Here is a 26155-nt window from a genome sequence, read left to right on the forward strand (position 1 = left end):
ACTACTGCCCTTGAACACTTATATCAATAAGAAATAAGTGTTTTTTTTAAGTGCAATAATCATATTTATTGGTGTTTGCAGAACCTCTTTAGCAGCGGTTCACAACCAGTGAACCATGGACCAATGATAATCCACGAGAAAATTTTGGTGGTCCCCCAATGGTCAACATTGTAGCTGATGTATAACGCCCAGTGTTGTTCCCAGTATTGTTCTCAATGTGTGCTGACAGTCAATACTGTCAGTGTGCATTGATACTCGATGCCTCCTATATAGTTTCGGCTCCTGTGAACTCAGAGGGAGGCACTTGGAGTAGTGTAGAGTGCAGGAGGTGGGAGAGAGCACAGCGTTCGAGCACATGGCTGGATAAGGAGGTGAGATCCAATGATGAGTCTGTGTAAGGCAGCAGTGTGATGCAGAGTTAGGGGGGCAGAGAGCCAGAGCATTGTGTGTATAAGACAGCAGTGTGACCCAGGGGGACAGAGGCAGAGATTCAAAGCATTGTGTGTATAAGGCAACAGTGTGATCCAGGTGAAGGGGGGCAGAGAGCTGTACTATTGTTTGTATAAGGTAGCAGTGTGATCCAGGTGGAGGGGGGCAGAGAGCCTGAGCATTGTGCGTATAAGGCAACAGTGTGGTCCAGGTGGAGGGGGGGGAAGAGAGCTGTAGTATTGTGTGTATAAGGCAACAGTGTGATCCAGGTGGAGGGTGGCAGAGAGCTGTAGTATTGTTTGTACAAGGTAGCAGTGTGATCCAGGTGTAGGGGGGGCAGGGAGCCTGAGCATTGTGTGTATAAGGCAACAGTGTGATCCAGGTGGACGGGGGGCAGGGAGCCTGAGCATTGTGTGTATAAGGCATGTAAATCTCATGTTAGTGGTCCACGGGATTCAAAATTGTGAGTTTAGTGGTTCGCGAGGTGCAAAAGGTTGGTGACCACTGCTCTTTAGGACTGTAGTGCTACTAAAATTGCCAAGAACTATTGTGTATACATGTCTAATTTGCATGACCCCCCTGGGAAATCTAGGTGAGAAGATTTAGAAAGGATATACAGGAAAGCTATCATTCTCAGATCCCTTTTTTAATTCTCCAATTCCGGCGGACGCGGACATGGCCAAGCAGCATGAAGTAGCAGATTCTACAGGTTGCCTGGTTTATAAACAGAGGCACTTCCTACGCTGAAAATATACAGTTCAAAAATCGGAGACTGGTAGAAAAAAAAAAGTAATTATTGTTGCTTGAGCTACAAAAAAAAGTCAGGTGACTCGTTGGTAATCCATATACAACCGTCACTTCTGTCAGCTTTACCCATATGCATTCAGAGGTGGTCACACAAGGACAACAAAATATAAACACAAACACTAATTGGTGCACTTTGACAATGGTCTGCAAAAAGCCTCAAAAGAACTATAACTTGAAATACTCTGAATACTCCTAATATCACACTTTTATGACTTTTATGAAATAGTATGCTAGGACACCCACCAGGAATGACAAGAAACAGAATTTCCGGAGGGCAATCATCTGTGGTTTTCTTCAAGTCCTTCCATGGTCCAAATTTAAGAACTTGTGTAGCAGCTCCAAGGCAGTAGATGAACTCATCATGAATGGGAATGTGGTCATCAAACATTTTGCTAAAATAGAAGAAATGAAAAAAAAACGGTGGTTACTGCAGGAAATCAAAACCAGTATCAATGAAACAAGCAAAAAAAATACTTCAAGTCCAGCACAAACTACACATCTGTCCATTGGAGGTATGAAGGCTGATGTGACATTAAATACTGCCTCCCTCTCTTTTCATTTTTCACCAATCAGAACCCTGGGAAAACTGTAAAATTACGGTACAGTTTTTGCTGAGAAAAAAAACATCCAGTATACTATTTGAAATATACATCTAACAAAGCTTTGCAGCTCAAAGACATGTGGACTTATATAATCGAATAACTTTTTTTTTTTTGCCCAGCTGAAAAGTATTACTTGGTGCAAGTAGTCCGACACAAGGTTGCCATGTGTGCAAGTATACAGCTTTGACAAAAGACTTTTGTGGCCCAGTGTGTTTTTTGGTTTTGTGCTGCCCTAGGCAAGACAAAAATCGTACGCACACCCCCCCCCCCATCTAAATTTGTCGCACCCCGAACCTTGTGCAGTGGGGGTAGGAGCAGCTCTGCTTTATGTTCTGTGTGATGGAACTTACAGATCCTGGCACAGCATCCATGGGAGGAGGGGCCCAACCTCTAGATCCAGGTGTTCTCAATGCCACTTTAGTGTGGTCCCCCAGGACTCTCCATAGGAGAGGAGCTCCTGGTGGGAGATAGCAGCAGAGAAGCCGATCAGAAGGCAGTGCAAGTGCAGGATACGGAGCACTTGGCCCACCATGGCTGAGGATCGGCACTGGACTGAGTCTGGACCCCTGCAGAAGAGCCCTGGGTGGGTGGGGTGGGAGGGAGGGGTCAGGGAGACAGGGGCCAAGAATCACAGGCAGGCGCACTGGGACACTGGCAGAAAACTGAGCTATCTTGACTGTTTAGGAGCAGAGGCGGCTTGTTAGGTAAATTAATTGTCCGCAAGGCCCCTATGAGCGCAAGGCCTTAGACGACCACCTAATTTACCTAGCTGCAGGCATAATCCCGGCACATGCGCCCCCCCCCCCCCCCTTCCCGCCTGAACAATGCCACCCAAGGAAAACACCTTGTTTGCCTCTCGGTAGATATACACCTGGTTGTGGCATTTACCATTGGTCTTATGTACAAACGTGTCCCCAATTCTCACCCAGTAGCATATGGGCAAGTCTGAATTTTCTGAACTCCTTAGCAGTTTTCCGCACCGCTTCCATTCTCATAAAAGGTAAAGGCTCAGGTACGGAGACTTCTAAAATTAAACATCCCCAGCACTCCATAGATTGTGAAAACTGTATAACGAAAAATAGTATATAGCTCTTGTAATTAAAAAAATTAAAGTTTTTATGATCAGTTACTTCTGGGCTTTACAAACTTCTTTTGCACTTAAAAAAATGATTGCCATTGCAGTGCAGCTCCATTTACTTGAATAAATTCTGTTTGGTGGTGGTACTGCCCACCAAACGTAAAAGGGGGTATAATTTTTGCCACAGCCACAAATCAAAGCATTGGCTGTGGCATATATATACAGTACAACCCCCTCCAGCTGTTGTGTTGGGTTCAGGGGCACAGTCAAACCATGGCTAAGATGTCTATTTTTACTACCCCTGGACACAAGTTTGAACAAGCCTTAAAGCCCACTTCACACGGGGCGGAATTCATTTTTATCCGGTTTGCTCAATGGGGGATATCTCCACTGATCCCCTGCTGAGCTGAGCAGACTGGTCCGTGTCCACTTCGCTTATGCAGAGCGGACGTGGACACACCCCGCTCTGCTATATGGGCAGCTGGATGTATATGGACCGGCTGTCCATTCACAGCCAACTGCCCTCTAATCTGATCATTTGCTTTTGCTGAATCGGATTGGAGGTAGCCAGGTGTAAAGTCAGTTTACACCCAACTGCCCATAGAGGAGAATTGAGGGTCCGATAGGGACCGGCAGACTCAATCAGACTGATCGTGTGAAATGGGCTTTACAGAGACACTGATGGACTCAGGCTGCACAAAGGCAGTCTCCTCTGATCTGTTGTAGTCTTCACTCAGGTGCTGTCAATCTTTCTGAAAGGGTAGCACAGGCATTAAATCTGTCACAGTGTTGGGAGTCGGAGAGAATCTTATGCCTCGTACACACGACCGGACTTTCCCGTAGACTAGGTCAGACGGAATCAGTCCGTAGGACAATCCGATTGTGTGTGGGCTAATCCGATCGTTTTTCATTTACAAAATCAGACAGACTTAGAAATAGAACATGTTTCAAATCTGTCCGACGGACTCAATTCCTATCGGTCCAACGGACCAAATACGACACAAGGGCAGCTATTGGCTACTGGCTATTGAACTTCCTGTTTTAGTCCCGTCATACGTCATCACATTCAAAACGAACTGACTTTTCGAATGGACTTAGTGTGTGTAAGTCCATTCGTTCGGGAAGGTCCGTCGGAACTCCACCGAAAGTCAGTCGGGAAGACAGTCGGACCTAGTCTGCCAGAAAGTCAGGTCATGTGTATGCGTGTGTATGCGGCAATATTTGCATTTCACTTTCTCTCAGCTATAGGAACCAAAGTGGATTGTAACACATCTACGGCTATGCTCCAGGAAAACCTCTCAATACACAGTTTAAATAAATACATATACGGGAAATGATTTGTATTTCTGTCCATCTGGTCTTAAAAGTAACAAAACCTGTCAGCCAGGTTGGTGCCCTGATTTTTTTCTACTGCAGCTAAGCAATATAGCCTGGTCACCTGCTTGACCTCCCACCCCCAGGCTGCAATTGGGCAGTCAAGGTGCGGCACACTTATAACCAGTGTTAATTTTGATGTAAAATTGAATTTAGTAGTGTTAATTTTGTCTACAAAAATATTTTTGGTAACAAAATTAACACTGCTTATAACGCATATGTATTTAGTTTTATTTTTGTTTTATCGGCCCGGAGTTCAACCACACACATAACAATCTCCTTTAGATCTACCAACAACTATGTATTGCAAGGGCCTATATACCTGATTGTATTATTTAGGTAGACATTTTTGGTTAATTTAAAGTGCTTGTAAAGGCAGAAGTTTTTTTTCTATGCATGAAGATAAAAAAACCTTCTGTGTGTAGCAGCCCCCCTCAGCCCCCCTAATACTTACCTGAGCCCCATCTCTATCCAGCGATATGGACGTGTTCCTAGGCTGTCCTGCACTCCCCTCCTGATTGGCTGAGACACAGCAGAGGCACCACTGGCTCCCGCTGCTGTCAATCAAAGCCAGTTAGCCAATCAGGAGAGAGAAGGGGTGGGCCAAACTGTCTGTCTGTAGACACACAGAGGTGTGGCTCGGCTCCAGTGCCCCCATAGCAAGCTGCTTGCTGTGGGGTATTCAAAAGGAGGGGGGCCAGGAGCGCAGAAGAGCGAACCCAAGAGGAGGAGGATCTAAGCCATTAGTGCTCAACCTGTGGCCCTCCAGCTGTGGCAAAACTACAAGTCCCATTAAGCATTGCAAGGCTGACTGTTACAAGCATGACTTCCAAAGGCAGAGGCATGATAGGACTTGTAGTCCTGCCACAGCTGAAGGGCCACAGGTTGAGCACCCAGGATATAAGCTGTTCTGTGCAAAACTACTAAACAGGGCAGTTAAGTATAACAACTTTCTTATTTTTAAAGAAAAAAAAAACGAGACTTTAGTATCACTTCAAAATTTATTGTACAAGGATTGTACATTTGGATTGTATTATGTACAGTGAGCTTCAGAGCCCTTTCACACTGAGTTACCCCGGGTGTCAGCGGTAAATCTGCGCTATTTTTATCACCGCTTTACTGTAGTTTTAGCAGCACTATTCGGCCGCTAGCGGGGCAGTTTTAACCCCCCCGCTAGCGGCCGAAAAGGAGTTAATTCTGCCCGCAAAACATGGCTGAAGTGGTGCTTTGCCGGTGGTATAGCAGCGATGCCCCATTGTTTTCAATGCGCAGGAGTGGTAGAGGAGCAGTGTATTCACTGCTCCTCCACCGCTGCAAAGATGCTGCTGCCAGGACTTTTTGTGATGCCCTGCCAGCGCAGTGTGCTTTTTCCAGGCGGTTTACGGGTGCTATTTTTAGCTCTGTAGCGCCTGAAAAACGTCTCAGTGTGAAAGGGGTCTTAGGTGTCCATTTATTAGATGGTTAAATGATCCAGCCAAAAATGATCCAACATCTATGTCTATAACAAGCTGATGTCAGAGGTATCTACAGTGTACCCGATTCCATATACAGTCATATGATGTTCATGTTAAGGCTCCATACAAACTGGGCTTAAAAAAAAATGCCAGTTTCCTTGGCAGAAAAAAAAAATGCTCATATAGAGCATTTTTGTACACAGTTTAGGCGAGTTTAGCGTTTTCTCTGCCAGGAAGCTCCAATCAGAAACGCGAACCAGAAGTTTTTTTTTTCCTGCCTCTAAAAATCCTAATGTGCATGGACACATAGGATAACATGGAGCTGCTTCTACAGGTAAAACACAAAACTCCTGTATAAGCAGCGATTTTTATGGCACACTGCAGCTCAGAAAAAAGCAGATTTTACAGGAATTTTAGCTTTTCTCTAAAAGCTTGGGCTTTTTTGTACGTTTTAATTAAGCTTATTTGAGTTCCTTTAAGCTTCTTTGTTTTTGGGCACTTAGGCGTCTTTTCTGTTTAAAAGCTTCTCTTAAAAACACGAGTTTGGTGTGGAGGAAGGGGGGGGGGATATTCTGCCTGTAAACTCCTGAAAAAGCCATAGTGTGCATGGACACATTGGTTAACATGGAGGGGAGTTTTCAGGCAGAAAAGCCGGTAGAGAGCTCAAAAGCCGGTAGGAACCACTTCTTTGGGATGCAGTGTGCATGAGCCCTTAAGCCGAACTCCTGGCATACACTTAAATGCACAAATTAAATACATACATGGAAGCGGTTTCCCCCACCAAACGGCCTGTATTTCTGTCAATCTATTTCTGATACACAGAGCAGGAGACCTCATTTTTCTCGGCTGGTGTTTTACTTGTACTTGCAGGCCTTCTCTCTATCCCAGCCTGTGACGGTACTGCGAAAGGAGAAGCAGCACAAGCTAATCTTTATCTGAACTCCCCCCCTATCTGAATTTCTCCAAGTTGGCATAGGAGCATTACTGCACACTTGATTGGCTCCTTGCATCGCTTCTACCTCTTCCAGTCTGCTGTACAGGGACTACAAAAAGCTGATATCAGGTCAAATTAAGGTACTTACCCTACTGGCATAAAAAAAAAAGTAGTAGTAATAATGAATACAGAGTTGCATTACTTTTTATCACTTTGTGTCCTTTTCATCTGTCTTAAGTTCTGCTTAACCACCTAAGGACCGGAAGATTTGCCCCCTTAATGACTAGGCAATTTTTGCGATACGGCACTGCGTTGCTTTAACTGACGGTTATGCAACACTGTACCCAAACAAAATTGACGTCCTTTTTTCCCCACAAATAGAGCTTTCTTTTGGCGGTATTTGATCACCTCTGTGTTTTTAATTTTTTGTGCTATAAACAACAACAAAAAAAAGAAACTATATTTTTTATTTTGCTATAATAAATATCCCAAGAAAAAAAGGTCTTCATCAGTTCGAGCCAATGTGTATTCTTCTACATATTTTTGGTAAAAAAAAAATCCCAATAAGCTTATATTGATTGGTTTGCGCAAAAGTTATAGTATCTACAAAATAGGGGATACATTTATGGCATTTTTTTTTTTTTTTTTTTTTTTTTTACTAGTAATGGAGGTGATCTGCGATTTTTAGAGGGACTTCGACACTGCGGCATACAGATTGGACACTTTTGACACTTTTTTGGGACCACTGACATTTATACAGCATTTAGTAGGGATGCCCCGATACCATTTTTTTTTTTTTTTTACGAATACCGATACTTTTTTTTAGTACGCGTCAATACCAATTACCAATACCTACCGCAACTGTTTTGTTTACACTTCAGCTGTCAGCAATCGTACAAAGCATTGAAAAGTAATTTACAAATAAAATGAATTGATTTTGTTTTTCAATTTTGCACTTTTTTAATGTAAAATGTGTAAATATATGTTAATACTGTATATATGTGTGAAAATATTCACTAACAAAGCAAAACAAAAAAAAAGTTTTTATTGTTTATCGTTCATAAAAAAAAAAAAAAGCAGGAACATAATAATTAAATGGAGTAGACAGGGAGTTAATTAAGGCTTATTAGAGTATATTAAGGGTTAATAAGGGGTTAAAAAGAGGAACATTTGTTCATTCCCACTGACAGCTCAAAGAACCGAGCCTCAAAGTATCAGTTTCAGGTATTGGTGCATTTGCACGAGTTTCGATACTCGGTATCGGCACCAATACTAGTATCGGTGTAACCCTAGCGTTTAGAGATAAAAATAGCCACTGATTACTGTATAAATGTCACTGGCAGGGAAGGGGTTAAATGTGTTCCCTGGGAGGTGTTACTAACTGTATGAGGGCTGGGCTGACTGGAGGAGGAGAGAGATTGTTGTTCCTAATCACTAGGAACAGAAGATCTCTCTCTCCTCCCCTGACAGAATGGGGATCTGTCAGTGTAAACAGACAGATCCCCATTCTGTCTGTCTCTGGAGCGATTGCACGTGGCCGGTGGACATAAGGTCCGCCGGAGCAGCTGGTTGGTTCCCTTGCTTGCCCCCACAAATCGCCGTGTACGTGCCTGACATACAACGATGGCGATTCACACAGGGGAGCCAACTTGCCACAGTAAAACTGCGGCAGGCGGTCCGTAACTAGTTAAAGTTTGTTTAAGTCTAGGGACATGGAAAACTAGATTTACCTACATGATCCTCCATGCTGATAGACTTGTCTCAGTAGCATCTTCTTCCCCATGCTTCAGCGGTCTAAGGTCTAGTGGTAAACCAAAATGAGTATTCTGGTGCCGAAATCGAAATTTCAGAATGCACTTGTCCGAAACCCAAATTTACGAATTTTTAAAAAATATATATTATTATAAATAATTGTATTATATTCGACTTTTTAATTAATATCATGAATTTATTGTTGCCCATTATTGGCACCTTTTGAAGTGGTGTTAAAAATTCTGCTTGCTGCATTTTTGGTCAGTTAAAAAAAAAAAAAACACACCAAAAAGCACCTCCCCATTGAAAGTGCAGCAAGAAAGCATCAAAAATGCACCAGTGTTGCGTTTCTGATGCATTTTTTGAATCACATGACTTATGAAAAACACACTATAAAGCATGGTAAAATTGCAGCAAACTCACGGTAAAATTTAGGCAAAATAGCAGTAAAATCATGGCAAAATCACAGGCTTTTAGGCAGCCATTATCGGCACCTTTTTTTCCTTTGGCACAACACTGAAAACTCTGTTTTCGGCCGATATTTCGGTGCATCACTACTAAGGTCCCTACGTCCTTAAGATGGAAGTAGGGTCCAAAGTCCTACAAGGGATGTGAGGATGCTGAAGGACAGTCCACCACCAGAGTGTGGGAGAGCGCCAGGGAGAGGCGGATTGGGTAAATAAAAGTGATTTTTGCAGCCCCCTAGGCTAAATGATCAGTTAACCCTTGCAGTAAGGACGCAGCCCTACCGCAAGAAAGAATTTTCAGGTTTTCCAGGGTTGGACTTTAAAGTGATTCTAAAGTCTCAAGCAGAGGTGTTCAACCCTTTGACCTTCCTGGGCCACATTGGAAGAAGAATTGTCTTGGGTCATGCATAAAATGCACTAACAATAAGGATAGCTGACGAGCAGAAAAGGCCAGGCAGATCACAAATGAATGATCCCTGATATAGATCATGTACCTATCCGAGTAATAAAACTATATAATATTTTTTATTGTAAAAGAGGGCAACATAGTGTGATATTTGACACTGTTTTTGATAAACACATCAGTATCTGGTTGGATGGCTGTAGTAACAATTCTCAATTAATTTTCAAGGGGGTAGACCAGATAGTGGGGCATTTTTTACTTTAATGCAGAGAATGCATTGAGATAAAAAAAAAAAAAAAATCCTTAGAACAGGGAAGTCCAACCTGTGGCAAAAGAGCAAAATTAGAACCAAAATATCTGGTGGACACTGATTTGCACAGGGGTGGGCTCTGACCGACACTGTGATGAGTACTGGCTGACTTTATTATTGGGGCACTGCTGGACAATGATTGGCAGCTGCTTGGCACATCTGCTGGGGCTGTGCTGATAAAGCGCTGCGCAAACTGTTGGCGCTATATAAATCCTGTCCAATAATAATAATAATCATCAATGTGCTGATTATCAGCATAGACCTCTCCTCTGACAGGGAGAGCCGCCGATTGGCTCTCCCTGTCACCGCGAACCGAGGAATGACGTTTAGTGGCACTTTCTAGTTCTTGCGATGATCAGCTGTGATTGGTCACACCTGATCACGTGGTAAGAAGCCTCTGTCAGAGGCTTCTTATCACGATGAAAAATGTGGCGTGTCAGACTGACACGCACCCCCATAGGCGCGCGCACGCATGTTATCCTGCTGGACATCATATGATGTCCAGTCAGGATAACAGAACCACTTCCCGGCCGCCATTCTGTTATAGGCTGGGTGAGAAGTGGTTAAACACTTATGTGGCTCCAGTCACCACACATCTCACTTCCTGCTTTCACAGGAAAAACTGGAGGCAGTGCAATGAAGCCATAGGCTTCTGTTGCTGTCAGACAAAATTCTGTGAAGAGGGAGTTAGGGTGTGGCTTACCAGCACTATGTGTGTCTATGGATGCATGCAGCCTGGCTCATTAGAACGCAGACACAGTGCCTCCATAGCACCTGGCTTACTAAGGAGTAGATATGTGCACTACCAAAAAATGTGTTTAATTTAGTTTTTGTTTCATTTTGTTTGTTTTTTTAGTTTATGGGATCATTTGTTATGATCTGCATTCGTTACTTTGGATGATTCGTAACTTCGGACACATTCGTATTAATTCCGTTTCATTTGTTTAGATGCGGCATTCGTTACTTCGGATAATTCTTAACTTAACAGAAGCTTTCTTATTCGTTACGTTCCATTCATTTAGATACAGCTTTCGTTACTTCGGGCTCGGACCCTTCGTTCATTCGGACATTGGTGGTTGTATTCGTAATCGGCCCGCCACACCCTGTCTGGACTCTGGATGGAATGCAGTCTGACACAGAAAAACACACAAGGGTATAAGGGACAAGCTCATTGGCCAGAGATAACAAACTTACACTACCCATCCGAAAATCAAATGAATCCGAATATATCCAAAAGAAATATGAATACCAATGCATTCATCAATGACATATTTCTTTATATTCAGCAATAACGAATAGTAGTAAAGAACGAAAATACGAAAAACGAAATTATCCAAATGTAATAGGATTTGTTAAACTTGTAGGTCGAATCGTTTTTTGTTCTTTCGGATTTTTGTATTCTCTGATTTTTGTTCTTTTGGGTTTTCATTCTGACAATTCGTTTTCGTAAACATTCGTCAAAAGAGTCTTTTGTTCATTCGAATGAACGAATACACTGAATTTCGTCCGAAAAAGAAATTGTAACAAAACAAATTCTGAACAAGACAAATTGCACATGTCTACTAAAGAGGCACCTGGAGAATGGAGAAGCTGACAGCATCAGCAGGGAACTTCCAGAAGAGGAGGTAAGGGACCATTCTGTGCACAGAATAGATAAGAAAGTAAAAAAAAAAAAAAAACAAATAAATAGCCTTTAGTATGACTTTAGGGGAGCAATGGAGTTCTTAGGTGACTTATGACCGATGAAATTCTGAGTATCTGATGGCCTTTATGTACAGTGCCTTGCAAAAGTATTCACCCCCTTGGCATTTTTCATGTTTTGTTACCTCACGACCTGGAATTAACATGGATTGTTTAAGGATTTGCATCATTTCATTTACAGAACATGCCCACAACTTTGAAGATTTTTTTTTTTATTATTATTGTGACGCAACAATAGTACAAAATAAGAGAAAAAGTCAATGTGCATAACTATTCACCCCCCTAAAGTCAATACTTTGTAGAGCCACCTTTTGCGGCTATCACAGCTCCAAGTCGCTTTAGATAAGTCTCTATGAGCTTGCCACATCTTATCACTGGGATTTTTACCAATTCCTCCTTGCAAAACTGCTCCAGTTCCTTGAAGTTAGATGGCTTGCACTTGTGAACAACAATCTTTAAGTCTGACCACAGATTTTCTATTGTATTGAGGTCTGGGCTTTGACTAGGCCATTCCAACACATTTACGTGTTTCCCCTTAAACCACTCAAGTGTTGCTTTAGCAGTGTGTTTGGGGTCATTGTCCTGCTGGAATGTGGACCTCCATCCTAGGGTCAAATCACACACAGAGTGTTACAGGTTTTGCTCAAGAATATCCCTGTATTTAGCACCATCCATCTTTCCCTCAACTCTACCAGTTTCCCAGTCCCGACTTCTGAAAAACATCCCCACAGCATGATGCTGCCACCACCATGTTTCACTATGGGGATGGTGTTCTTTGGGTGATGTGATATGTTGGGTTTGCGCCAGACATAGCAGTTTCTTTGATGGCCAAAAAGACCAGAGCACCTTCCTCCATACATTTTGCGAGTTTACCACATGCCTTTTCATAAACTTAAAGCGGTTCTGCACACATAATAATACATTTTCCCATTCTGTTGCCTCTAGACCGTACATTTGATAATGCCACATTTTTTTTTTTTTTTTATTAATCTACCTTTTGTAATTTGTAGTATTTGATTTTCCTCCCCTGCGGCGATGGGCGGTCTCTTGCGGGGATCAGCATCACTTCCTGCTGAACCCCGCACTGTCTCCTGGGATCTCGTCCAAGTAATCCCAGGAGACATTGCGGCTAATGCAGCCGAAATCTCGCGAGATTTCGGCTATTACAAAATGTATTATTATGTGTGCAGAACCGCTTTAAAACATGCAATTTAGTTTTTTGCTGAAAGTAATGGCTTTCTTCTGGCCTCTCTGCCATAAAGCCCAACTTATTGTCGTTTAATGCACAGATACTCCAGTCTCTGCTGTATAACTCTGCAGCTCCTTAAGGGTTACCTTAGGTCTTTGTGCTGCCTCTCTGATTAATGCCCTCCTTGCCCGGTCTGTGAGTTTTGGTGTGCGGCCGTCTCTTGGCAAGTTTGATGTTGTGCCATGTTCTTTCCATTTGGATATGATAGATTTGATAGTGCTCCTAGGGATCATCAAAGATTTGGATATTTTTTTTATAACCTAACCCTGACTTGTACTTCTCAACAACATTGTCCCTTACTTGTTTGGAGAGTTCCTTGGTCTTCATGGCTGTGTTTTGTTAGTGATGCTGCTTGCTTAGGTTTTGCAGCCTCCGGGGCCTTTCAAAAAGGTGTGTATATGTAATGACATATTATGTAATGCCGCGTACACAAGAGGGGACTTCTCGTTGGACTGAACCCCCCAGGACTTTGACGGCGTTCTGCCGAAACGGCCTTGCTTACACACGATCACACCAAAGTCTGCTCATTTAGAACGATGACGTACGACGGGACTAGAAAAAGGTAGTTCAATAGCCAATAGCTGCCCTTGCATCGCTTTTGGTCTGTTGGAACAGCATACAGATGAGCAGATTTCTCAATAGGAACTGGTTCCGGCAGAAAGATTTGAAACATGTTCTATTTCTAGGACCGTCAGAATTTTAGAAAGAAAAGGTCAGGTGAAGCCCATACACGATCGGAATGTCCGACAGAATGATTCCGTCTGACCTTTTCTGCTGGAAAGTCCGGTCGTGTGTATAGGGCATGACACTTAGATTGCACACAGGTGGACATAATTTCACTAAATTATGTGACTTCTGAAGGTAATTGGTTGCACCAGAGCTTTTTATGGGCTTCATAACAAAGGGGGTGAATACATACACACGTCAATTATCAGTTTTTTATTTCTAAAAAATTGTTTTATGTATATATTTTTCTAATTTTTCTTCAACAACTTTGACTATTGTGTTCTGATCCATCACATATAATTCAAATAAAAAAAAAAAAAACATTGAACTAAAGGCTGTAATGTAACAAAATAGGTAAAAAGCAAAGGGGGTGTGAATACTTTTGCAAGGCACTGTATTTAGTTATAGCTCTAAACTGTTCTTTCATTATCGTCTACACAAATCATCATTTAGACCAGATTTTTTCCACAATTCCCTTTTCTACTCCCAAAAAAAAAATCAGAATTCAGTTTTCACAGCCATCTACAATATATCTTAAGGCAATGGCAGGCTCTTCTATCGCCTGTCGCTTGAGCATACAGTTTAGTTTGGCTTCCAGAATTCTTTCCCCTGTTTTTATGGAGAAAACTTTATCAGCCATTAACTGCCAAATGACATTTTAACACCTGGAGATGTTTTTAACACCTCAAACCCAAATGGTTTAGAATGGTTTTCTTCTCCTCAAAAAGGCCGATGTTAGAGACCCTAATGAGCTTTATCCATCAATCAAACACCTCTCAACCCCATGCTTAATGTGAAGCTTGTTTGTAGAAGACTTTATTGGTCCCTTGTACAGTATTGTAATAAGAGTATGATGAATAAGCATATCTGATTATTCAACTCACACGAACACTTTGTAGTTGGGCTGCTAACTATGGCAGTGATTTTCTTATAGGCTTTCTTCAGTTGATTTAAATATATACTCCAAACAGAAACATTTTTTTCATTTTGAAAAAAATTGCACAGGGAAATAAATATAGGCGTACGTTGCTGCCAGTCCTCGAAAAATGCTAACTACATGGCTGAGCTTCTGGTTTTCATGCTTTCCATGACCAGGAACAAAACCTGCAGATCACAAGTTGTAACTTGCATCACATTCTGAATCTGATTTCAGGATCTCTGACCAAAGATATTACTGAAAGAGGACGTTAGAGCCAATAGAGAACTTAGCTAGCAGGGGACCCCTGTGCAACAACAGTTTTTGCTCCCCAATAATTCACTTACGTCAAAGTACAAACGCTTATTAACCATACATGGATGAGGAGGAAGACAGAACAGTCGTATGTTCTGCTCTCTCGGGGCAAACTGTAGCTGAACAACGAAGGGCCCTCTCAACCACATAATCCATCAAAAAAGAAATGGGCCAGTAAATTGACTTCCGGTTCCAGCACCACATGTGACAGGAACGCAAAGCAGTGGCTCCAGAGGGGATAGCTTACAAAGCCTGCTAATACCACACAAAGTCATGGCGGAACACTGCCTCTCCTGCCTCCCACACATACCGAGTGAGTATGGACCATTTTCTAATACCCAGCGGCCCCGGTTCTGCTCCAGGTACTCTCCCTGACACGCTGGCAGCAGAGACACAGCCACCCAAGATGGCCGATGGCACAGTCTCACACAGCACAAGCTTCACAACCCTGTCTGTCAGCTCAGCCCCCGCGCTCTCAGAGGAGGAATATAGCAGAATTGCTCAGGCTGTGGCAGCTCTGTTATTACCCACCATTACAGCAGAGGTAGATAGGGCAGTGTCAGCAGGCACTGATCAGAAACGCAAAGAGCTGAGGGATTATGCAGGCAGAATATCTGAGGCTGAGCACCGCATCTCAGAGCTGGAAGAAGAAATCCTAAAATCTGACACTGCAGCACACCAAGCCTCTCAAACCTAGCAATACATTCTAGATAAATTGGGACAATTTAGAAAATCACTCACACAGGAACAACCTGCAAATCATCGGCCTCCCTGAAACTTACATCTCTGAATCTCTGACAGATCTGTGCGCCTCAAGCATTCTTGAAGTCCTGGGGGTTACATCCCCTGCACAGAAGAAAGAGCCCACCGTATGGGGGCCCCATCAAATGAACGTCGTTCCAGGGACTGAAATGCTCCAGGAAAGCTCTTTTCATGCTGAGCTAATAAAAATTACCACAACTGATCACAGTTAAAAGTCAAATGGCTTTGTGTGCCATTATAAAAGGTGATTAGCTTCATCTGATTGGGTTTACAAGTAATTTTTTGAGAGGGGTGATCCTTTTTCCAACTCAGTTATTCTGTTTTTGAATTTTGTTTATTTCTTTCTGACATGTTGGTGTTATATCTTTCACTGGGATGTTATAATAATAAATACAGCAGGACAAAACAAAATGTAGTCTGCTTTCATTTCAGGCTGCAAAGCTACAAGATGTGATTATATTAAAGGGGGGAGTGATACTTTTTTATCCCCACTGTAACCTTGTGAATGCCGAACACAGAGCTGCAATTACGTGCAATGCAACAAATGCAACAAACCCTTAGAGTTGCATTGGCTGCACGCAGCAGTGGCAAAGCCTGCCTTTTTGTAGTATCTGTTCTGATCAGTTGCCAGGAGGTGGCGCTTGCTTCCATCCCTGCCCTACGGCGATGTGGAGCAGGGGTGGCGGTTGTTATGCAAAACCTGCTGTCGTGAAGGTAACCTGGAGTAGTTCGTAGCCGAAAGGGAAGCCTTCTGATGGGGATGGAGAACCACTGGTCGGCGCTGAAGGGTCGGGACCCTGGCCTTCTGGCCTGGATTGGGGCAGCTCTAGCTCTGGTCAGTTTTTCAGGAGGGAACACAGGATCCCCTTTCTCCCACGGGGGGAAAGGTTAGTACTTCCCAAATGGAATTAGGTAGAAGTGATAGGAGCGAGCGTGAGGCCTGATGGCAAAGGGCTCTCACTAAGCTCCTAGATCTCCATGCCTTTCTGCCTGGGGTGGGGGCTGCTGTGGTCTGGGCTGTGGGTCAGGGTTGTTTTGAAAAGCCTGTGGTGATGTTCCCCTGAAGTGGCAGTTCAGGGGTGCCTTATATTCACTGTGAGAAATCACTTTGATGTTCGGCACCATTGTCACTTCACCACAACACACGTTTTTCACACCTGCCTCTTGGGCTCGGTCTTTTGGCTAGGACCAGGGGAAATTTTTATTCCTGGCTGGAGGGCTGGCCATTATATCTCACAATGGTCACTTTTCACTCACTCTCCCACTTCCTTCTCCCCACTTTCTTTTTATTTAACCCTGTGTTTGTCACTTTTTTTGTATTTTTATGTTTGGTGTGTCACAGTTAGTCACTTGTGTGATTAGTAGGGTGTCAGTCCTCGGGCCAACCCTGAAAGTCTTGGGAGGGGGTGGACATAGGCCTTCTGGCATGGTTCACGCCCTCAGTCCCTGTCTGGAGCCTAACGCCCTGGGGGATTAAGGTAAGGTCATTCCTCGTGGAGGACAGTGGTACACCCGTTGCAAGTTTTTGTGTTCACTCTTTATGTGTGTGCACTTTTTTTGGCCCCGGGTGGAAGTTTTTGGGTGTGTTTTGCACGCCACGGGCTTTTCAATAAAAAAAAAAAAAAGTGGCAAAGCCTGCCAAATGTGACATGCTGTTTAATTTTCACGTAGCCCTTAGTGGCTGCATGCCCTGGTTCAGACGGGTGGTAGGGGACAATAAAATCATAGCTTAACTGCCTCTTTTACTGCCTCCTAGCCACACAAAGAGGCAGCCGGCTCCCTGTGGTGTAAAAAGAAAGATGGCGGTGCAGCACAGAACCTCAAGTAGGAGAGTTGTGCCAGAGAAGAGGAACACGCTGGATCTGCCGGGCTTGATGGTATATTATTCCAGCATAACAAAGCACCAAAAGGTAAGGGAGAAAAAGACTGACATTTTTATATGGAGGGTGAAGCTTGCTTTCAGTCATACTGAAATCAAACCAGTACAGGCAAATCATTGTTCAGACTTCAATCACTTGCATCCCGTGGAGCATTCAGCTTACACTATATACAATGCTGGGAAACAATTAGTTTTCTATGGAAGACATATTAATATTTCTAGCCATCCCAGTACATAATCAAAAGCATAAATGTCACCTAGATAAATGATGACAAATATGCTTTTCTTTACGGGACCTTTCAACAAGACTGGAAATGGTAACAGGTGTCTTTATTACATCACTAAGCTCATTAAAAGAGGGAAGAGAAAAAAAAAAAAGTTTACCTTTTCTGAAGTCCGAACCGATCACATGACTATCTGTAATTATAGAAGTGTTGTCATGACGCCAGACAACACATTTGGAGGCCGTTCAAGCTTCGCGTTGCTGCCTATACAGCTGTTTTTACATTAAGTCGTCAAAGAAAAAGTGCAGATTTTTTCCAGGACTTGGTCATCCCAAGTTTACTTTCACAAAGGTGCTCTTTATGCCATACGCCATCTGCATTATAAAAGCTGTGGATGCAAGGATGCACTTACAGTAAATATAGATTTCCCCTCTTATGCTAAATAAATAGAATGAAAATTGAGAGGATCGAAGGTTTTCTGGGGGGGGGGGGGGGGGGGCATTGCATTACGTATCGTGTGCTCGTACTGCATGCTGAAGCCGCTATGCAACAATATAATGTATAAATTACGTTTAAAGTTATGTTCCAGAACAAAAGTACAGATTTAAATATGAATATTGTGTATAATTACTGCGCTATCCTGAAAAGATAAGTCACACCAAATGAACCAAATGATAAGTGCAAAAATAGTGAATGTGAACTGCTGCGACTTCTCTGTGAGACACACACATCAATAAACAATTTCTAAATACCAAGTCGCCCTGTGGAAATAATGACAGATAAGTACTACCACCTTATTTGAATCAAACAATAAAGTGGTAAAAATTATCATATAATGAATATTAAACAGTCCATAAAAGTTGATAGTTGTTCTCCACCGTGTAGATATTACAACAAGCAAGAATGGTGATAAGAAAAACAAATCAGCCTTCCATCTCCACACAAATTGCCACTTACCGACTCCTACAGACCTCTTGTTATAGGAGATCGTAAACGCCTGTGGCTTGATACCCAGCCAGGGCCTTTGATTTGCACACAGCGTCTTCACCGGGGTTTAAGGCTCATACAGGAAGGTTAAGGCAGATGTATTCCAAAAAAAAGAGATAAGCAGCTCCTATAGCGTAAAACCGTGAATAAAATTTATTTCACAAAGAGTAGAAAGAGGTATTGCACTTACATTTTATAAAAAAAATCATATGCAAAAGTTAAAAGAAAACCAAGCCGGCCGTCTGGCTCTCGGCAACAGCCCGTGGTCCGGGACTTCCGTGTATCGTGGTAACGTCAGCACGTCGCTCCTCCCTATGCGTTTCGTCACACCTGAATCAACTTTTATGGACTGTTTAATATTAATTTTTTCCACTAAGATCTATCTATCTATATACAGTGGTGTGAAAAAGTGTTTGCCCCCTTCCTCATTTCCTGTTCCTTTGCATGTTTGTCACACTTAAGTGTTTCGAAACATCAAACCAATTTAAACAATAGTCAAGGACAACACAAGTAAACACAAAATGCAATTTGTAAATGAAGGTGTTTATTATTAAAGGTGAAAAAAAAATCCAAACCATCATGGCCCTGTGTGAAAAAGTGATTGCCCCCCTTGTTAAAACATACTATAACTGTGGTTGTCCACACCTGAGTTCAATTTCTCTAGCCACACCCAGGCCTGATTATTGCCACACCTGTTCACAATCAAGGCATCACTTAAATAGGAGCTGCTTGACACAGTAAGGTCCACCAGAAGATCCTTAAAAGCTACACATCATGCCGAGACCCAAAGAAATTCAGGAACAATTGAGAAAGAAAGTAATTGAGATCTATCAGTCTGGAAAGGGTTATAAAGCCGTTTCCAAAGCTTTGGGAATCCAGCGAACCACAGTGAGAGCCATTATCCACAAATGGCGAAGACATGGAACAGTGGTGAACCTTCCCAGGAGTGGCCGGCCGCCCAAAATTACCCCAAGAGCGCAGCGACGACGTATCCAAGAGGTCACAAAAGACCCCACAACAACGTCCAAGGAACTGCAGGCCTCACTTGCCTCAGTTAAGGTCAGCGTTCATGCCTCCACCATCAGGAAAAGACTGGGCAAAAATGGCCTGCATGGCAGAGTTCCAAGGAGAAAACCACTGCTGAGCAAAAAGAACATCAAAGCTCGTCTCAATTTCTCCACAACACATCTTGATGATCCCCAAGACTTTTGGGACAACATTCTGTGGACCGATGAGACAAAAGTGGAACTCTTTGGAAGGTGTGTGTCCAAGTATATCTGGCGTAGAAGGAACACTGCATTTCATAAAAAGAACATTATATCAACAGTAAAATATGGTGGTGGTAGTGTGATGGTCTGGGGCTGTTTTGCTGCTGCAGGACCTGGAAGACTTGCCGTGATAAAAGGAACTATGAATTCTGCTGTCTACCAAGAGATCCTGAAGGAGAATGTCCGACCATCTGTTCGTGTACTCAAGCTGAAACGAACTTGGGTTCTGCAGCAGGACAATGATCCTAAACACACCAGCAAGTCCACCACCGAATGGCTGAAGAAAAACAAAATGAAGACTTTGGAGTGGCCTAGCCAAAGTCCTGACCTGAATCCTATTGAGATGTTGTGGTATGACCTTAAAAAGGCCGTTCATGCTCGAAAACCCTCTAATGTAACTGAATTAAGACAATTCTGCAAAGATGAGTGGGCCAAAATTCCTCCAGGACGCTGTAAAAGCCTCATTGCACGTTATCGCAAACGATTGGTTGCAGTTGTTGCTGCTAAGGGTGGCCCAACCAGTTATTAGGTTTAGGGGGCAATCACTTTTTCACACAGGGCCATGATGGTTTGGATTTTTTTTCACCTTTAATAATAAACACCTTCATTTACAAATTGCATTTTGTGTTTACTTGTGTTGTCCTTTACTATTGTTTAAATTGGTTTGATGTTCCGAAACAATTAAGTGTGACAAACATGCAAAGGAACAGGAAATGAGGAAGGGGGCAAACACTTTTTCACACCACTGTATATATATATATACACATATACCCACACACACACACACAGATTGCAAAAAAAATAAAAAATGTACTTTGAAAACACATCAGATTTCAATAGGGAAAAATATCATGATATCTATACTGATATGGACTGGGTAATGTGTTAGAAATGAAAGGATGCCACATCGTTTGATGTAAACGAAAATTATCAGCCTACAGAGGCATGAATTCAAAGACACCCCGAACATCTAAACAAACTAAATACTGGGTCCCAGAGTCCAGCTCTCTAAAAAGAGAAGCATTAAAAGGTAAAACCTTGTTTCTTCGAAGGCCCAGGTACCATCCAGTTTGGTCTGGAAAAGACACTTTGAATGGATCCGGTTGCATAGCTGGCCCCAGTAAGGATATTCCAGCGGAGATCAGCACAGCACATCTTTACTTGTGACCAACACCTAAGACACTGACGAAAAAAACTGAGGTACCTCCAGTAGGGGGAGGGGTTATATGGGGGATTGAACTTCCTGTCTAGGGTGTGCCAGTGTCCAATCACCTAGTGATACCCTATAACCCATCAGTAATTACTGAGTCTCTGTGTCCCGTGATGTACGAGAAAGAAAAATAATGCAGCAGGCTAGTCCATTTTGCTGAAATTTCATTGCATCAAATTAAAATGGTACTCAGTAGTTTGTATGGCCCCCACGTGCTTGTATGCATGCCTGACAACATCGGGGCATGCTCCTAATGAGATGACGCGTGGTGTACCGGGATATTTCCTAACAGATTTGGGCTGTCCTGAGCTCCTGAACAGACTGAGGTACAACCTGGCGGTGCTGGATGGACCAAAACATAATGTGCCAGAGGCGTCGTATTGGATTTAGGTCAGGCGACGTGGGGGTAATTTTAATGGTATCAATTCCTTCATCCTCCAGGAACTGGCTGCATACTCTCGTCACATGAATTTATTCTTCTCCTCAGTCTTCACAAGGGAATCAGGGGGCTTCAGTAACTAAAACTGCAGTGTTTATCCTGACACATCACAGGAAGCACCTTCATGGTTAACAGAGGACAGAATTAAAATTTGGACAGAATTAAAATTAGACTTGGGAAACTTAAAGCGGGGTTCCACCCTAAAGTGGAACCTCCGCTGATCGGAACCCTCCTCCCCTCCGGTGTCACAATTGGCACCTTACAGGGGGGTGGAGATACCTGTCAAAGACAGGTATTTACGCCCACTTCCGGGCATAGACTCCCATGGGAGTCTATGTCATTTCCTGCCCTGCCGCGCTGTCTGCTGGGACACACACGGGTCCCAGTGACAGCGCGGAGAATTCCTATTGCGCTGCGCGACTCGCGCATGCGCAGTAGGGGACCGGGAAGTGAAGCCGATTCGCTTCACTTCCTGATTCCCTCACCTAGAATGGTGACTGCAGCAGCCGAGAGCCGAGCGATCGATCGGCCTCGGCTGCCGGCATCGCTGGAACCCGGGACAGGTGAGTGTCCATTTATTAAAAGTCAGCAGCTGTAGTATTTATAGCTGCTGGCTTTTAATATTTTTTTTTTAGGTGGAATCCCTCTTTAACATTAATAAGTCACCGGGACCAGATGGCTCACACCCGAGGGTACTTAGGGAACTCAGTCAAGTAATTGCCAGACCATTGTTCCTAATTTTTACTGACAGTCTACTGACTGACTTTTCTCCAATGTAGCACCAATATTTAAAAAGGGCCCAAAATGCATCCCTGGGAATTACAGACCAGTTAGCCTAACATCAATGTAAGTATGCAAGCTCTTGGAGGGGATGATAAGGGACTATATACATGATTTTAGTAATGATAGCGGTATCATTAACAGTAATAAGCTTGGATTCATGAAGAATCGTTCTTGCCAAAGCAATCTATTAACCTTCTACGAGTAGACGTAGATTTGCCAATTCTGGGGCTCAATGTCAAATGGCAATCGTGCTCCACAGTGCCGGGCAGTAAGCACAGGATCCCCTAGAGGATGTCGAGCCCTGTGCTCACTGCACCATGAAGCTCGATTGGCATTTGCCATTGAACACCAGAATTGGCAAATATGGCATTGGCGCCCTGTGCCTTGGGTTCCTTTTCTAGCAGTAGTGTACTTGCTTAGCTTTCTGATAACCAGAAACGTTCTTCTTACTCAGAGACCAATTGGGATGCCACCCAAAAATAGCCACCAGATGCCTTTATAAAACCAGATAATACTTTGTAAAAGTAGCAGTGACACCATCACTGTGTGTGTGTGTGTGTGGGGGGGGGGGGGGGCAGCAGGCTCCACCCACTACAGTCTGCCTACAGAAAACTATGGAATGGGACAAAGACCAGACCAGTCCACAAGGAGAGAGACCAGCGGTGAGCGGTCTTTATTACAGGAAACTCCAGCACAGAGGTAGTTTCACACTGGATTGCTGCACAGATCTTGAAGAAATATACAAAGCACATCAAAAATACACATGCCTCTTGCATTCAGACTATATTTACTTAGGACTGGTTCACACCAAATGCACAAATGCAGTCCAGTGCAATTTTAATCTGCATCAAAAACACACGCATAGTGTTTTCCATGTATTCCAATGGACATAGTTTACACCAGTGCAGTCAACAAAAGTAGAGCATGCTGCATTTTCTCTGCATTAAATACGCTACAACACATGTCCTGAATTGAGATGAAAAAAATGGGAAAAATGCACAGAAAAGCATCCCAAATGCACATGCAGAAATGCAGCTGGAATGCAAAAATTGTGGTGTGAACTGATCTTTATACTGGAGTTCAGCCTAAGGCTACGTTCACATACGCTGCAGCCACAGTTCAAAGAATTGGGTCCGGTACGTTTCTGTTCACCGATGCAGGTGTTAATCAGGTGTGAATCAAGTCAGAATTGTTGCCTGAATTTGCACCTGAATTGGACCAGAAGACGCACAGGACCCTTTTTTAATGTGGACCGCGGCTGCCCCGGAGCTGTGTGAACCGGCTTTGTCAAGAGCCAGTCACACTCTCCTGTCATGCAAAATGGATGCGGCGGAAACAGCATCCAATTTGCATATGTGTGAACCCGGCCTTAAAGTGTAACTCCAGCCAAACTTCCTTAGTGAGGAATTGAGAAGATTTTGAACTACGGTGAAGATTGTATTGCTGTCCAAGGGGATAGGTAGATTTCCCATCACGTTGTGTCATGGCTCACTTGAATTTTTTAGCATACCTCCACTTTAATTATTTGTAGCAAATATGTCACAGGTAGAGAATGTATGTTGAACTTGGAATTCACAGAACTCCTCTCAGATCACAAGCTTCAGCAATAAAACTGGTCTCTTAATAAGTGTTTACCTGGGTCTGTTTTTTGTTTTACGATGCAGTTTGGCAGAAAATACACATTTCTTCCCTAGAAATTGGCTTGTAAAAACTCCAAACGCCTGTCAGTTGAAGCAGCCTGCCTTGCACTGCAGACAATGTAGCAGTAATGGGCACTCCCATACGCTCTTTGGGAAGACACCATGGGTTTTTCTTTTTTACTAAAGCCGAATAAACTGTGCACTTTGCAAAGTCCAGTCACACTCTGCAAGAGCAGTTGCTCCAGAGCTTAGTAAGTGCCGGTGTTCTGCCATATAGTGTCCTGGCATCGGATACTGTCCGCTAGGCTTGTGCAATTCGTTTTGTAACAAATCGAAATTCGGCCGATTTTTGCATCTTTCGGACATTCGGATGCATCCGAATGTCCGAATAAAAAAATAACGAATAACAACGAATACGAAAGAAAAATAACAATTGAATTTGAATGAATTCGACATGATTCAGTAATTCTTTAAAGATCTAATGAAACAAAAGGTCAGCTCAAAGTAAATTTTATAGTCCAATCAGCTAATTAATTTTGTGCCGGAGGATGGATACTGGCAAAGTGCATTCCTGAGAACTGAGTTAGAAGGGTGTTGTATTGTATTTGAGAGATGTTGTCATTGTGTGTGTTAAAAGATTCAATAAACAAACGACTTTCCAAACTACGAATCATTATCACGAATGTCTATACATACATAAATAGCGTATTTCAACTAATACGAACGAATGAATTCGACACTCTACGAATAATAACAAATTATCCGAAAACGTATTAACGCAACATAACGAATATAACAGAACAAAATGATGTATTTTACGAATGACAACGAACCGAAACTAAACAAAATTTTCCGTTGTGCACAAGTCTACTGTCCGCCTCGTACTGCGTATGCGTAGCACGGAGCAGAGGAAGCTTCAGAAAATCTCCGAAGATGAATGGCGCCTGTGCCGTGAGTCGAGGTGGTAGCCCCACCATCCAAGTGGACATAGGGCTGACGATATTAGAGGGCCCCTCAGGGGCTCGCTTCGCTCGCCACGCTTCACTCGCCACTCTTCGGGCTCTACCTTGCTGCACTCGGCTCTTTTATAGATGGTGGGGCTAGAACCTGGACTCGCGGCACAGTCGCCGTTCGTCCTTGGCTATTTTTGGAATCTGTGTGTGCTGTGTACTGCGCATGCGCAGTACACAGCGGACACTATCCGATGGGGGACTCTATATGATAGGACACCGGTTCACACTACTCCGTTGTGAGCGATCAGTTGTGATACACACTGTACTGCAGTGCACCTCACATGCAATGACCGTGCGATGCTATTTCAGCCATACAGATAATATGGCTGATATTGCATTCGACAGGATGCTTTTTTTGGTCCGCACCAGAATCGGATCGCATAGGTGTTCACAAATTTGCTAATAGTGAGACTTTGAAGATGCTTGTTCCAGGCTCTCAAACAGGTTTGATATCTGAAGACCAGACAGTCCCAGGATTTGGGATTCACATTAAATGTAAATTGAAAGCATTCCCGTAAAAGTTGAGTATGGTCTTGCTCCTTCCTTTCTGGTCAATAAAGCTGCCCATCATATTAAAAAAGAACAAAAATTTTTTAGTTTTGGTTAGAGTAGAGAGGGATTAGAACACTTGTCAGTTTTTATTGCTCTCTGTTTCCCCGTTATGGAGAATTACCCTCTCTATTTGCCCTGTTTACCATTATCATTGAAAGTGAAAGCAAATGAAAATACCAAATTTTGAGTTGTACCCAGAAAAGTAATAGAGGGGAAATCTTCTAATGGGCACACTAGTCCTGGTGACCTGGAGGTCTCCAAGGAATTCCCTTAATTCAGCGCCTAGAGGCGATTCAGTTTGCATTGTGCACTATACAAGTATTTCATTCATTCATTAATTTGCAGGGATTTCCTCGCACTTCCTGTTTTGGCTATGGGTCCAGAAGTGAAGGCAAAATTCCACAATAGGAAGCAGATGGCGTAAAAAAATCAGACCGGAGAAGATTGAGGAAATGGTAGCATGTATCAAAAAAATTTAAAAAAAGTACTTGCTATCCGAAATAAATAAAAACAAACTGAAGTTTCGTTAGGGGCTGGGGGTTGGAAGAGAATAATGCCAAGTTTTGTTTTCAGGTGAAGGTCCGTTTAAGCATCTCCAAATGAATCAGCGCACCAACAGGCACTAGATGGCGCCCTTCAATTTCTACTGTTACTGTTGGGAGACACAAAAGAAGTGTTGCCTGCCTGCCTGCCTACCCGTTCTTTCTTTTTCAGGTTGGTTGTCACAGCTTCTTTAAGCAGTTTAGATCTTGCCAGCTTTAAAGCTTTCCTATCAGCTTGAGTGAAATTCGATTAGTCTAATGTCTGTCCTGAACTGATGGTAACGACAGGCCCTTTAAGGCCTATTGCACACTGGAAGTTATGACAATGGCAGTAGCTTT

At 43.0% G+C, this 26155-nt stretch overlaps 1 protein-coding gene across 1 annotated transcript in view; it reads right to left on the minus strand.

Annotated features, from left to right (window-relative positions):
• Window positions 1-26155, minus strand: part of LDAH (lipid droplet associated hydrolase) — a 351093-nt gene that overhangs the window by 304741 nt on the left and 20197 nt on the right. Inside the window, exon 2 of the mRNA XM_077488850.1 lies at window positions 1480-1628. Coding sequence (XP_077344976.1) covers window positions 1480-1628 — 149 coding nt within the window. The remainder of the gene's footprint in view (window positions 1-1479; window positions 1629-26155) is intronic.

The sequence above is a fragment of the Lithobates pipiens genome, unplaced genomic scaffold (assembly GCF_037356315.1).
Source record: "Lithobates pipiens isolate NorthernLeopardFrog02 unplaced genomic scaffold, aLitPip1_a1.2 Scaffold_18, whole genome shotgun sequence".
NCBI lineage: Eukaryota > Metazoa > Chordata > Amphibia > Anura > Ranidae > Lithobates > Lithobates pipiens.